The sequence below is a fragment of the Papilio xuthus genome, unplaced genomic scaffold, assembly GCF_000836235.2.
Source record: "Papilio xuthus unplaced genomic scaffold, Pxut_1.1 DF828780.1, whole genome shotgun sequence".
NCBI classification, from domain to species: domain Eukaryota; kingdom Metazoa; phylum Arthropoda; class Insecta; order Lepidoptera; family Papilionidae; genus Papilio; species Papilio xuthus.
The window spans coordinates 1868115-1884160 of record NW_013529869.1 but is presented as its reverse complement, the minus strand read 5'-3'; the positions used below and the strand labels follow the sequence as shown (position 1 = coordinate 1884160).

The 16046-nt window shown below is 33.6% G+C and overlaps 2 protein-coding genes across 2 annotated transcripts; both read left to right on the top strand.

The window, feature by feature from the left end:
- fu (STKc_STK36 domain-containing protein fused) lies at positions 1-5000 on the top strand. Its single transcript, XM_013327000.1, has 11 exons — positions 1-237; positions 314-573; positions 741-909; positions 1128-1283; positions 1462-1649; positions 1724-2541; positions 2801-2907; positions 3302-3442; positions 3644-3738; positions 3907-4040; positions 4506-5000. Exons 1-11 carry the CDS (start codon positions 127-129, stop codon positions 4853-4855), a joined length of 2529 nt encoding a protein of 842 aa, XP_013182454.1. The 5' UTR covers positions 1-126; the 3' UTR covers positions 4856-5000.
- A 5716-nt stretch (positions 5001-10716) lies between these two features.
- Positions 10717-15008, top strand: LOC106128278 (cytochrome P450 18a1). The gene is made up of 7 exons (XM_013326585.1): positions 10717-10938; positions 11016-11243; positions 11904-12019; positions 12699-12923; positions 13132-13342; positions 13842-14106; positions 14602-15008. Exons 1-7 carry the CDS (start codon positions 10800-10802, stop codon positions 14957-14959), a joined length of 1542 nt encoding a protein of 513 aa, XP_013182039.1. The 5' UTR covers positions 10717-10799; the 3' UTR covers positions 14960-15008.
- The last annotated feature ends 1038 nt before the right edge of the window (positions 15009-16046 follow it).

Sequence of the window (16046 nt, the reverse complement as noted above, 5' to 3'; positions counted from 1 at the left end):
AACATTAAGTGTATATGTCATTACAATTGTGTGATAGTATAATTAATCTGGTGTTATGGTATTGACTATGAAAATACTTTAATAACTTGCATCACCTCCTACGTACTGTACATTCAATTTTTAAACATGGATAGTTACATCGTTATATCTTTTATTGGAGAAGGGTCTTTTGGTCGTGTATTTAAGGCAAAACACAAAGAGTCTGATGCTATAGTGGCTCTAAAAGTTATAAGAAAGGTATGTAACTCATGCAAAATTCTATAAATCAAAATTCTATAAATTTTTCTTTATAACTTTCATTTTATGGTTACAGAAAGGGAGGTCGCCGAAAGATTTAAAAAATTTGAGACAAGAATGTGATATTCAGCGGCAACTCAATCATCCCAATATAATAAGAATGATTGACAGTTTTGATACAGAATCCGAGTTAGTTGTTGTAACAGAATATGCTGAGAAAGAGTTACACAGCATACTTGCTAAGGAAGGTTGCTTAAATGAAGAACAGGTTAAGAAAATAACCTGGGATTTAGTGTCAGCACTATATTACTTACATTCCCATAGAGTTTTACATAGGTATGACATTTTTTTCATATATGTTATTTTCAATAAAACAACACATAAATTTAGTATAATAATATGTTAATAAAAACACGAAATGTCTATAATTGTAATTACAATTTTACTTACACTAAACATTTTGATTTAAAGATTTGTAATTTATATTTTTAAAACTTTTCCAGAGATCTGAAGCCTCAAAATGTACTACTGGATAGTTCTGGCCGAGCAAAGCTGTGTGATTTTGGTCTAGCTCGCATTATGACTAATGCTACACATATTCTGACTTCAATCAAAGGAACTCCACTTTATATGGCGCCAGAGTTAATTGACGAAAAACCGTATGACCATCAGGTATAATTAACATTAGTAATAATATAATAAACAAATAACTAAAGAAATAAAATAACTTTAGTGTCAATGAAAAAGGATGCCGTAGCATAAAACAATTATATAGAGAGCTAAATAAACAAATATAGAACTAAATTCTTAATTAATTCATTACTGAGTTATTTATTCACATTTGTTCTAAATTATCATGTTGTTTAATTAAAAAAATAATTGATTTTCAGGCTGATCTATGGTCATTAGGCTGTATCGTGTATGAACTCATGGCTGGCCAGCCGCCATTTTGTACAATGTCTATATGGCAATTGGTGCGTATGATACGACACAAGCCTGTACAATGGCCTAGTTTCATCAGCATGGAAGCGCGTTCATTTTTACAGGTATAACACTAATCATAAGATATTTACAGTTACAAAAAATATATATAAATGTATATAGATTATATTTTAAACCAATCTTTGTCACATTAAAGGTGTTCTTTTTTGCGTTTTTAATAAAAGAATATCTTATGTAAAAATGTAAGTTTGAATAATAGTTTTTCTAACATTTTTACTGCAGGGTTTATTGCACAAAGATCCCGGTAAAAGAATGAGTTGGCCTGAAATTTTAGAACATCCTTTTGTATTGGGACACATTCTTATACTGCCTGAGGATGTACAGAGTGAATCACCATTCACTAAACCACTAACTCATAGCCAACAGGAGGCGAAACAAATGCAAAGGGATAAAATAAGCAGTAATACTAAGTAATTATCATATTTATTAGAATTTCTACTAATTTGCAGATTTGATATTAAAAATTGATAATTTTTAATTCCAGAAATGCAAAATCTGAACCTGAGTCCGCCAAAACTGGAAGAGAACATGACTTACGGAATGCCAGAGGTGTTATGCAAGCTATGGAGTGTGTACCAATGTCTGATGATGATAGCGTCAGGGCAACAAGTGCATTCAGTGTTCGTGATAGTCTTAAAACTGATGACGAAGACCAATCGCAACCTATTACTGCTGTGAATGCTAAATTATTACGTCACGAATTCAATGTGATGAATAACTCAAATCTTGTTGTATGCCATCTTGAAAGGAACATGGCACAATTAATGGCCGCTAATCCAAAACATGAAAATAAAATGCATAAAATTGAAGAAGAAAAACATGATGTTAATAAAGCAATTGATGAAATTGAAACTTTTAGTGATGTACAAGATATTGTTGAAGTTAAGCAGAAAGTAAAATCTGTGGATACAGCATCCCATAGCCTTGAGAATCCTAAAAGTTCAACAAAATGTAGTAGCGATGTTAGTTCTGGCTTAAGTAAAAGTGTTCCGCCGTCTTATAAACAGAAAATACTGCAATTTTCAAGGGACAAACTTAGATTTGGTAGTGGAGGTAATAGATTAACACGAAGTATAAAAAGGTCATTCCACTTTAGTAGAAGTTTGGATAAAAATAAACCGGAAGGACGTCGTACCAGTGAACCGAATTTAGAAGTTTCAAGTATCGTAGATAAAGACAAAGTGGTCAGTTCTAAAGAAGACAAAGATGAAGATATTGAGAAAATTGAGGTTATAGAGGAAACTGAAGATGTTATTGAAGCTGATAATGATTCCGTTCTTAAAACTGACAAAAATGTTGAAGGTGTGTATTTGCATATTATGTAGCTGTCGCCCGCGACTCCGTTCGCGCGGAATGAAAAAAAACCTAAGTCTATGTCAAATTTCAGCGAGATCCATGTGGCCGTTCTCGATGTACCTTCAAATGGACATTCAACCAACCTTTTATACATCCATCTAAACATTCGCATTTATAATATTAGTAAGATAGTGAGATTTATGAAATCAATAATTTAGGGAAAATAATTAAATTGTATTAATTTGTAATGTATTACTGTTTACAGTGAAAGAGCCGACAACAATGGAATTAGAAGAATGGGAAGCATTTCTCAATTCCAACATAACTGAGGTCATGGACGGAGATGTTGAATCACTTACACAACTGAACATGGTAACTATATGAACACACTTTGATCCTTTGCATGAAGAAATCTTACTAATATTATAAATGAGAATATTTTGATGTATGGATGGATGTTAGAAGTTATCTCCGGATTGACTCAACGGATCTCAATGAAAGTTGACAAGGAGAAGAACATAGCCTGGAAGAACCCTTAGGCTACTAATCTTGTGATGTTTTGTTAATTGTGTTGTAATAGTTAAAGGTTTTTTTTTTTAAATTCTGCGTGAACGGAGACTTAGGTTCACATATTCTCTTCTGACAGTTGAACTTCACTGTCGTGTCATTTGAATTGATAGACTGATAGATATAGTCATCTCTGTCTGTCTCATAGACTATGATTGATGATGATAAAGATGTGTGTACATTGTGGTACATGTTGCAGGTGAGCATGGTGGTGGGTGTGGTGGGGGTGGCGGCGCGAGGTGGGCGTGGAGCGCGCGTGTGCGGCGCGGTGGCGGCGCTGCTGGCGTTGCCCGCGCTCTCACACGCGCTACCTCGACACACGCTGCTCAATATACAGGATGTTAGTTTGTCTATACTTATTTTATTACAATTTTCATGTTTGGGACAATTAAAGTAACTACTGCACCGATTTGAAACTTCTTTCACCTGGAGGGATAGATTCAAAATACGTCTTACGTCTAGATATTTTTTGGATTTATTTATTAAGAAAGAAATTAAAGTCTTAATATGAAGTTAGGTTGATTGTTTTTTTTAATTCCAGGTATATTTAGAAGCGAAAGTGGTATATAATTTCGTGGCCGCCATAAACTCACTGATGAAAGACTGGAATGATAGCGATAATGAAGCTGAAGACAGGTACGTTAACTAGTTTGTAACTGGTGAATATTAGTATGCGAATTTTGATTTTGGCCTGTTAAATTCTACCATTTTTTTTCTCTAAAATTCCAATTAAAAGTTTTTTTTTATTTTAAATTCAGAATGTCGTATGTTCATTATATTTGAAGAAGAAATTGTAAGTTGCAGAGTTTGCGGTGCGGGGCGCATGTTGGAGGTGTGCGTGTGGCTGTGCGTGCGGTCGTGCCGCGCGGTGCGTCAGCTCGCCACCGCGCTCGCCGCACACAGCGCGCACACTGTATTCACCAAACTACTCACGCTTTGTAAGCATCCATAATATTAACATCTAGGTAAAATAATAGGAACGTTTTTAGTGGTGAGAACTGAAAAGTCTAAATAGATGGCGCCAGCGTCAAGAGTCAGCTGTCATCTGTCAGCTGTCAAAGTTTTAATATGTCATTCTCGCGTCATTTTTTAAATAAGAATTATAAAAGAGCTCCGAGTTGTTGCTATTATTCCAGTCCATAGAGAACTTTGTGTTTTGTATATAAAGTGTTTTTTGTATACCTGTCGTGTATTTAGTCCTACAGCCATGCTTAATCATGCTGACATCTAAAGTGAGCACAAGGCAGTTTTTCATTTAAAACAAAAAAAAAGCGAGAATTCTGGAATTAAAATGTCTAAGAAATTGGTAAAAATGTATTATTATCGTACTAAAGATTGTGAAAATTCATTTAAACTTTTTATATTTCTTAAGGTGTACTTACTTTTTATTTTATACGTTCTAGCATCAAGATCCCCGCGCATCGTTCAAAACACAGTCGGTCTACTAATCACGATTCTCCAGGATCTCCCAGAGCACGCTGATGTCGTAGAGAAGATATTATTCGATGATTCTTTTAACTTCTTGAACCTTCTAGAACAACCTAGCGATGCTCTACGCATGAGAGTTTGTATACTTATCAGTTTATTATGTACTTTCTCTTGTACAGCTTTCTCAGCGGCCATGGAATCTAAATGGAGTAAGAAAGAAAGCGATTGCTTAGAAGCTTTGCATACACATTGCAATATGACACTCAACAGAGCGGCAAGATTGGCGACTAAAGAGTTGAATAATATGCCATTTTATGTTAGCTGATCTAGACAATACTTTCGTATCTCTAATATAAGATAACATATTATAAGACCGAAAACGAGGAAGCGGCCATATGAATTCGCCGAAGTGACCGTTGCCCATTGACATCTACAAGTGCGTTGTCTTTTTATATTAATACTAGCTGTCGGCCCCGACTCCGGCCGCGCGGAATTACAAAGAAACTTAATAAGTAGCCTAAGTCTTCTTCAGACTATGTTCTACTTGTATGTCAAATTTTATCGAAATCCGTTGTGCCGTTCCGGAGATATCTTGAAACAAACATCCAACCATCTAAACTTTTGCATTTATAATATTAGTAATAACATAAAGAAAAGAAGTGGTTTGTAGATAGAACAAATTGTTTACGATGCACAATATATTTCCACTGATGGAATATTCAAAGAAAACCTCTTGTTACCTCTTTGATTGTCTTCGAAAGATCTGAAATGAGAATTTGTTTTATACGGATGTTATTGCAGTGGAAACCCACGCTATTTTAATAAAGAATCGAATTGAAAATTTACTGCCATTACATTAAAGTACAATTAGAATTATGATATATTATGCTTATTTTATTTACATATAAGAGTATATTTTGACTGTGACAAACGATTTACCGTGGGTTCCTGAGATATCTCGACAGAAAACATATTATCATCCATGTCATTTTCTTTGACAAAACAGATATAACAATATGTTTTAGACGGGGATTTTGGTCTCAGAAACCCACGATAAATCTTTTTACTACATGTACACCAACTACATTACATGAAATAACTTTTATACTCTTTTTTGCAATATTATGTAACTTTAAGATCAGCAATAATTCGTATTTGTAATAATTCACAGTTCGAATAGTACTTAATACCAAAGCTGTGAATCTCAGCCTTGATTTTTTGATAATTTTGAGTAACAATTACATTGCATATTTGCAGTATTTATTTAAGACTCATTATACACTTTTTTATTTGTTAATTAAGTAAAATTAAATATTGTATAGTGCCATAAATAAATCATATATAAAATATTCATAATTAATAATTGTGTTTCATTATCACTACGAAAAAGTTTTTGTTCAACTTTTGTGTACGCAAAATACGAAAAATATTTAAGTACCAACCCCGTCACTAACGGATATCTTGATTTATGTCAAAATATAGAAATACGTTAAAAGTATAATTCCTTTTGTTTTTTTTAAATTAAATGGACATGAGACGTACCAAGATCGCCCACAGTGATAAACACTCGTTTATATTCCTAATGAGTCGCCTTAGAACAGATGTATAATAATCAATAGGTTTAAAGACAATCGAAGAATAATAACTACGATCTTAACTGAATCATAGATCAATCCGGACACGTGACCTAACGCCATTAAATTTATATATCACTAGATGTCACCCGCGACTCTGTCCGGGCGGAATTAAAAAATATAATTAGCCTATGTGTTCTTCCAGACTATGATCTGTATGTATGACAAATTTCAGCGAGATCCGTTCAGCCGTTCTGGATCTTCAAACAAACATCCATCCATCTGAACATTTGCATTTATAATATTAGTAAGATAAGAAAACCAAGGGGTATCATAAAAAGTAAGCTGTGTATTATAATACATAGAATCAATCGGCCTAATAAAAACACCCGTGTCACTGCAATAAAGTTTAATGATAACAACCTTCGCAAAAGACAAGATTCCTTATTTAACTGTGTGCTTGAACTGTAAGCGGTGGATGCACTTCGTGGTTTAGTCTGTGCAAGTTACATAAGGGAGGTGATCGCCCGACCTCGACTAGCGCGTGCGTTCACCGCCCAGAGTGCGCGTGCGCACCTCATAAATAAACTAGCAATTAGCCTTAACATTATATTTTAGTCATTACACACAGTTCATAGACTAACACTCAGAATCGGTTGATGCTTAATTAAGCAGTCCCTCTCTTAGTAGATTACTCATTTAGAATGCGGCAGTTAGTTTATGCTTTCAGCAGCATTAATATTCAAAATTGCCTCAAAATAAATACATACAGCTGCAAAATTCGCAAAAGGATTATATGGCTATTAAACTATATCTCAGTAGTTATATATCTTTGATTTTCCTATTACATCTGTTGTTGGATATTTAGGTTCTATGACATCCTTGAATATGAAACAACTCTGTAAACAATTTATAATAAGGGCAGAAAATTTTAAATAACCGTGACGTCAATGAAATGATTCTAGCTACCCATCTGTGAATGATTAGGGAGCTAGTCTAAGCTACAATGCGCAATTAACAGATTATGTCTTCGTATGTCTATAATAATCGCATTGTGTTGTTGAACCTCGCAGTAAGATCTAAATGGCAGTGCTAAGTACCACTATACAGACGTACTTAAATGAAGGATACTTATGCACCCACTTATGGTTGTATTTAAATTGTACCTGTATTTATAATTTATAAGATAAGCAAATGAGTAAAGAAACATAATTTAATTATATGTATATAAATCAGTGTTTAATTAACGCCATCTTCCGTATACAATGACGTAACAATAAATGTAGTAAAATAAAAAAAGTAATTAAAAACGAAAATAAGTAGTTAATATCACATATTTATATCTACGGAAATTGCATTCTCTTTTGCTTTAACGAACGAAAAATATATAATAATCGATAGCAAATGTTTAATACTGTATCGCTTCCTCTCGAAACATGAAATTTACTAAACAATTCTTACATTAAGTTCAAGTACAATCGGCCTCTTTGTGGTAAGGAAACAGGGAAAAGTATTCATGTTTTATTAAGGAAAAAGTTAGCTGTCACAGCAAGGACTAGTGGACATTTGGTCAAATGAGAGTTGGCAGTAAGTGATAACTCAAATCAAAATTCGACTACAAGTGGAGCTGAAAACCTCTTGAAAAAAGATAAAGTAACAATATTTCTTTTTGCGTGCCAGTCGTAAGATGCGATTATGCAACGTAAGTATGATTGGAACAATTGACAGCTGTAATCTACACATCACAGTTTACGAAACAAACAGTAATGTATAACCTATATTCTAGAAACACATATCAGTAAGATAATTTGGAAGATTACGGTATAGTCAACCGATAGCGTTCTTTTTTCTGTATTGAAATTTCGTATAAATAAGCCGATCACGTCGGTGGTTGAGCGATCGGCGCGGGTTCGTTGACCCATCGTATTCACTGTACCATTGGGTCATGAGTATTTTGACAACGCAGCGCGGAAATTATCTAATCGGCACGCGGCCGAGAGGACGGCGGGTCAACGACACCGGACCGTTCGCCGTGGCCGGACCGACTCGACGAAAGTGAAATGTGAAATGAATATGGTCGTACAGATAGCGCCAATTCGTATGACCGAATTCGTTTATTGGTAGTGGGTGTGATTGCCGCGCCACTAGCTCTCCCACTGTTCGATGGGATCTACGACCTAACTGGTCAACGGACATGGTATATTTAGACTTGGACAATTTAAAATTTACTTACATGAGAACTAATGATTGCAAGATCTTTTTCTATAATTTCACTCTTGCGATATATTGGTGCAGATGAATGGGAAAAGAAATATAAAAATTCTCAGATTGTTCAATAAATTCGCGCGGTCTCGCATACAAAACGACATGACGGACTAATTGTTATAACTTAGCTAGCCAGTTCGATATGGTTACTTGTTCATTAAATAATTATTAAAAATAATGTTCATACATTTTTTTAAACATCTTGTAACCGCAACGTAGTTATACAGATTATAGATTCTAGGATATGAAAGAGGTCAATGACCTTTCGAATTTTTATCGAAAGATTGCATATCACATTAGAATTATAACACAATTGCCAATGATCTAGCTTGGGTTGAATTTAGTTTGTTCTACATTTACACACTTATAGTTCGATAACGTCGATTAACAAAGTTAGCGAGCAGAATTATTTGTAATAGGTACCGGAGGATTGCCATCTTTTAGTATTAATTTGCTTAAAAAGAATCAAGAATCGGCAGCTGCACACTGCGTTTCCTTTGATCTATGAGCTATGGGTAGACTCTTTAGGCATTTTACGGCAAAAAGGGAGGCCTTTTTGTGTTTTCCTATCTTCTTACTACTGTTAATATTGTGATGTGACATATGATTTTTTTAATTATTTGATTTTAGTGAATGTTTATATATCGATACCATCACTTAAAATCTACGGAGCCTCTTGCTAGTTACCTTTTACCGTCCGAACGTCATAAAAACATGTAAGTAATTACATGAGTATTATATTTATACAACTAGTAACGTGTCAAATTTAAAGCCGAGTTAGCAAGTTGCATTACATTCTGCAGTGTATACTAGATTAGAGTTCACTGACCGATAGCTTAATTACGCCAGTAGTAAAATTTCTGTTATATTTAATCAAGAATTGCGTTACTTCGTTACTATAACTATCAACGCTGGATTTTAGCTCTTATTATAAAGCAATAAGAAACTCAAATATAGATCACGTGTACTAGTACAACAAAATTAGCACGTGTCCGCGGTGTTGACATAAATTAAACAGTTTACAAATACAAATCAAACTTGTAAAGATTATATTATCTATATCAAATTAAATACGATTTTTTATATAATTTATCTTTAGTTATAGGTAAAATTAAAAACATAAAAACAGCATGAGGTAAAGAGAACATAACATTTTACACATTACCTCATGACATTTTACATATTTACACATTAACTCGAAGTCAACAACGTGCGCCATTCAATCACGTTTGAACGAACGTCCTTGCGACAGCAATGAACCCGGAACAGCGCACCTATAACAGATAATAGGTATAATGTTATCCAACCATGATTGCCACTTATGCAAGTCCTTCAATGTGGATAACGACACGACCTTCGCGGTCGATGCCCTTTCTAGGCGAGCTAGTGTCATTCACCTGTTACGTTTTTAAGCTTCGCCTGCACTCTGTTTACACACTGCGACTTATTTCGCAAAACAAAACAAATGCTTAGTCTTAAATTTTTGTTTATCATCTAATCTATTTTATTAAGTACTTTTTAAATCATCCATATTTTTCCTCTATTTTTAATTTAAAATTGTTTTCTTTTACCTAATGTTAACTTACTTTATTGCTTAATTTAAGCATTTCACTTTAATAAGCTGTACAAAGAAAATTGGATAATTCCTGGATTTAATTATATTATTATACTTTTTACTTATAATATTATAAATACGAATTTTTAGATAGATGGATGTATGGATGGATGGGGAGGTGTTTGTTTCAAGATATCTCTAGAACGGCTCCACGGATCTTTATGAAATTGCACAGATGTAGAATATAGTCTGGAGGAACACATAGGCTACTCATTAAGTTTCCTCCGCACGGACGGATTCGCAGGCGACAGCTAGTTGGTGTATAAAAGTAAAGTAACAATTTAAATGGATGTGGTTTAAACATCCAAGAAGCATCAATTAACCACCTTAATAATCTAAGGAAATAAAGGATTAAATCTGAATAATGTAATCCTCAATATTTAAAATAAACAAAATATCCTTTGATATAGCAAAGCTTATAGCGACCACGTGCGAGGTTTCTGTCATTGAACTTTGAAGATCAGTGTGGCCAATGGAAAATAAAGTAATGACGTTTTATTATACAGCGCAGTACAATAATTATCTCAGATCCTATGAAATGCCACGTTCCTGCCACTACTTAGGTATATAAATTGAACACTTGGCAAACATTTGTCATTTGTCCTCCTTCCATTAAATATTATCGGAATTAATTCACTTGTCAAATGCTCTTTGATTCTTATTGTAACCAGATGATTTCTTACCATACGAAAAATTATTAAAACTATTGAGGGTAGTTTGAAATATATATTGGTTGAACGCGTAACGAATAGTTGAAATCGTTATTGGGCGAACTGTTTCTGTGTGTTAAAGTTGATAAAAATATTTTTTTGAATATGTTTGAATACGTTTATATGATTTTTTTAGAAAACATCTTTTGCAGTTATCTTAGATTCGTATTAGTTACGACATGTTTATTATTTTGTATTTGGTTTATAAAGAAACGTTTGGATTATAACTTAAGGCTTCCGCCGGGTAAGTGTTAATTTAAATTTACGTTGGAATTTATTTTGAGATTCGAGTGATATTGAGTATTTCATTTATTTCTATAGGTCCATGGGGAATACCGTTATTAGGTCGGCTGCCGTGGATTAGCGGGGGATCCCCTGACGCGTATTATTTATCGCTCAATTCAAAATATGGTGATATTTCATCCGTGCGCTTAGGCATCAATCTGGTCGTGTGCATCGGCTCTGCAACAACTCTGAGAGATTTATTCAACAGATTCGAATCCACAGGCCGGCCGCAGACGCCCTTAAACAATTTGATGGGCGGCTTAGGTTAGTCAACATTTAATAATGTTTTGCGACAATATTTAAATGTTACCATGAGATTCCACTGAATTTCCACGAAGGAAAATGTAGAAAATAAATATTGTCTATTGTCAATTTCTTTAAACAATAAGATATATTATGTTTCTTAATATTTTTGTGGAAACTCAAGGGTAGAATCACAATCAATCAAATGTTTTTTTTTAAACACGGGGTTGAGAGATGACATGTTTTTTTCAAAACCACCGTTTGCTTTTATATTATTTAGATAGTAGTAGTAAGTTAGATAGTCGTGTGTAGACTGCCTTACGGAGGATCTGTCTTAGCTCACATTCTGATAGATACCGAATGAACTTGATGAAAAACATATGCCATTTCTACCTATATTTCCTAAGAAGTCATGAGAACTAGTTTCTTTCCTAAAACGTAACTTGCTTTAAAATATTTGGGTACCCACATATGCATTCATATTACAAACAGGGCAATAATAGGAATATCATTTAGTTCCCCGGCGTTGCTTTTTTGTATTTCAATATTTAAAATGATTGTGATTTATTTAGTTTTTGGTGAAGTAATTTTTAATTTTTTTTTCAGCAGCTTATTTAATACCGCTTACATTTGTATGTACGCTTACTTACTCGTATGTGTTCTTACCCTTACTTTTTCTAGGTATCGTGCTAAGTGAGAACGTGCTATGGCGTCGCCAGCGTCACTTCCTTCACGATAAGTTCCGAGCACTCGGTGTCAGCATGTGGAAGCATCAGCGGTTGGAGCAGATCGTTATGGTAAACATAACTCACTTCATTGTCTCCTTCTCATACCACTCTATATTTGATCGCCACTCCCAATTTACGTGTCTACTCTCCGATGTTGCGTAGTCATGACTAACATTCGTTTTACAGATGATTTCCCATCAAGATATGTTGGAGATATATAAGATTTATTTAAAAATTGCATTTTTAGAATTATACATTTTAAGAGTATTTTATAACATCGCCATCATCATCATATCATAGTGAGACATCTACTGCTGATTGAAGGCAGGAATATGTTGTATGTGTACTAAAATCTATCCATCACGCTGCACCCACATGCAAGGAATTGTATTACTGTAGATATAAAAATGCAAACAAATTCCGATTTCCACAGTACAATTGCAATTAACACAATGATTGGACTGAATATAAGATCAATATGTGCTAATTTGTGTTAATACTTATCTATTAAATTAGGCAATTATCAACACTATTTGTGTAACCTAGTCTGCGTTTACTTCGTGGATGCATCAATACAAACAAGCTCTATGGTTTTAAGTACCAATCCCTTTATACCAAAAATTGATACCGAATCGCTAAATCTTATTTTGAACATTTTTAGTTTTGTTATTCATATGAATCTCCCAAATTAAACACAACGCAGTAATTCTTTATGTTGTTAGTCTTCTAAATTTTTTGTTGTTTTCAGGGAGAAATTGATGAAATGCTAAGCAATATTAAGAATCGACTTGGCGAGTCTGTCGACCCCGTGTTAGTCTTGGGCAGGCACTTGCACAACGTTATTTGCCTGCTCACTATGAGCTATCGTTTCGAGGAAGGTGACAAGGAGTTCATTGTGTTCAACGAGAGAATCGCTAGAAGTATGAAGCTGTACGGTTCTGTGCATATCGGAGAACATCTGCCGTTTTATCTTGTTAGTATTACATGTTATTTATTTAAAGAAGTTATTTAAATAAATTGAAATTTGGATTTCTTGTATTCAAAAATTCCGATGATAAAACAACAAATTACAAAAGTAAATTTGAAAAGGGTGTTAATTAACAAGCTTTGAACTTAAAAAGGTTTTTAAATGAATAAATGATGGGTTCCATATGGCGATTAAAATAATAAAAAAAAATTAGGTTCTGCCAGGCAAAAAGGCTGTGATAGAAGAAATCAACAGAAATCTAACAGACATCAGTCAGTTCCACGCGAGGCATATCGAAGAACGTCTCAAGAAGAGAAGTGAATCAGGCAAACAGGAGTACAACGATCTTCTGGATTATTATCTAGAACAAGTAGAAAAGGAGAAAGAAGGAAAATCACCTACAATTTTCCATAACGTTCAACCAGGTAAGCTTAAACTTAGACATTTATTTAAAACTAGGTGTCGCCCGCGATTCGTTCCACGCGGGATAAAAAAATCTTAATTAGTAGCCTGTGTTACTCCAGGCTATGTTCTACGTCTATGCGAAATTTCAGCAAAATCCATGCAGCCGTTCTGGAGATACCTTCAGACAAACATTCCTCCAAACATTGCATTTATAATATTAGTAAGATAGTAAGATTAGTAAGAAGTATGAAGTATGATAACTCGGATGCTCAATAATAGTAACTTTTGACTTGAGCGTCTTTGGAATTCTCACAGAACAAACAAACGGAAACCATTTGGTATAGTTTATTTTTTCAGGCTACATTTAATGGGATGTGTAAAAATTGATTGAGTTCACAAAACACCAATGGGTTCATATTTAATGGGGTCATAATCTTTGTTTGTCCTATTATTAACTATCAAAGTTCACACGCGTGAAATTGAGTACAGCGGTTCAAATTGTGGTATTTTCTTTTACAGTTAGGCAGATCGTACAGGTTATGAACGATCTGTTCTCATCCGGTATGGAGACTTCTCGGAACACCGTTGTTTGGCTTTTGGCTATGATGCTGCGAGAGACAGTTGTCGCTGCGAGGGTCAAAGACGAGCTGGCGAGGGTGGTCGGCGTTGGGAACCTTGTGACTATGGCGCACAGACAAAAGCTACCTTACATTGAAGCTGTTATCTACGAAACTTTGCGTCGAGTGTCCGTTGTGCCACTGGGAACAACCCATGTTAATACTGAGTAAGTTAAATTATATTACTAACTACGATAATCAGATGTTTATTTTTTATTGTATAACGATTTTTGTGCTCGATCTCTTGGTGTTATAACGTTCCATTTTCCACTAAGGGAATCTGTTATGGATTAAGTTAGAGAAATTTTTGCAAAGACTCTGATGTAGACATTTAAAGGAAGTATGTCCAGCCGTCGTCATGTATCAAATAATGAGGAAGATGACAATATTATCTATATATATAAAGACAAAGGATTTTTATAAATGTATCATAAAACTGGCTACTGCCCGCTACTCCGTTCGCGCTGAATTAATAAATTAATTAATGAGTAGCCTGTATGTTCTTCCAGATTACATCTATGCAAAATATTCCGTTGAGCCGTTTTGGAGATACCTTCTAACAAACTTCCATCTATCCATCCATATAAACTTTCGCATTTATAATATCATAAAGTAAGATTTATTATTTACGTTTAATTGCAAATAATCAATTACTTTTACAGGGATTGGGATATCAATGGTTTATTGATACCTGCCGGTTCGCACATCGTACCACTGATCAACAAAATCAATATGGATCCGGTGTTATTTGAAGAACCTGAAAAATTCCTACCTGAAAGATTCCTGAAAGATGGCAACCTTCATTTACCCGATTACTTCATACCGTTCGGTGTAGGACGACGAATTTGTTTGGGAATTCATCTCGCAAGAATTGAACTGTTTCTATTTTTCACTAATTTGATGAATCATTACGAATTTAGATTGGCTGATGGGGTTGAACTACCAGGTTTGGAGGGTCATGTCGGTATAACCCATTCCGCACAGCCGTATACGCTTGTTTTTCGTAAATTCAAGGAATAAAAAAATATTGCAGTTTTTTAATTCAGTTAATATTCGAAGTTTAAAATTCGAATACAAATCATATTTCGTAATTTCAATATTAATCGTTGATGTTGTTTTGTTTATTTCTATGTCATCGTCGTATTAATATTTTTAGCACTAATTATTATAAATGTTTATTGCAATGGTTCATTGTAGAATTAAGGTTATAATTTATTTGTGGTTCGTTCATTAATTTATAAACTGGCAACATTTTCATATAAGTGTAATGATTTATTAAAAGTTTAATAACAGCAGCATATATTTTTGGTGCCTGTGTAAAAATCCAATTTTTATAAATTAAATTTAATTACATAGTCCCAAATATATTTAATACGAACGAATTGCAAAAGTTATTAATATGATTAACAAATATACGCCTATTTTTATGATTTTTATTTAATTAGATTTATACTGAGAATTAGTATTATTTGTTATTATTCTGCTGTACTCAATGGTTAAAAATGTTAAATTTACGTTATTTTTCTTTGTGTAACCTTGAATATTATTTTATTTTTAACACCTAATTTTAATTATTTATCATTTAAACAATAAAACTATTAATTAAAGAAATGTGTTTTATTATAAAATAATCTTGAATACCGAGTTCTTTCCTGTTGTATACCAGTTATAAATTCTATACAAAGTTTAAGTCAGAAATGAACTATTTCTTGTACCTAAGTACCTAGGTAAGGTTACTAGGAATTCAGACCTTTAGTGTTTAACTCTGGCTAATCAATTTCATACGTTTATTTAATCTGTATAAAAAGATCGGAATTTATCTACTATTAAAATCAATATTATTAATTAATTTAATTCAAAATTAATTAATGTTATTCTTTTAATAATTAATTCTAATTCAAATTAATTTTTAATTATAATTACACGTGGTGAAATATAACATCTATTCATCATCTCATATTGATTTTCCTTGAATATTACAGATATAGATAATATTGGTCACGGAACACAGACTTCGGCAATGAGATGTTGTAAAGTGCATCTTATTATTGTAATAGAATAGTAATAATAACGACCTTATATATCGTATTGACTTGGAAGAAACTTG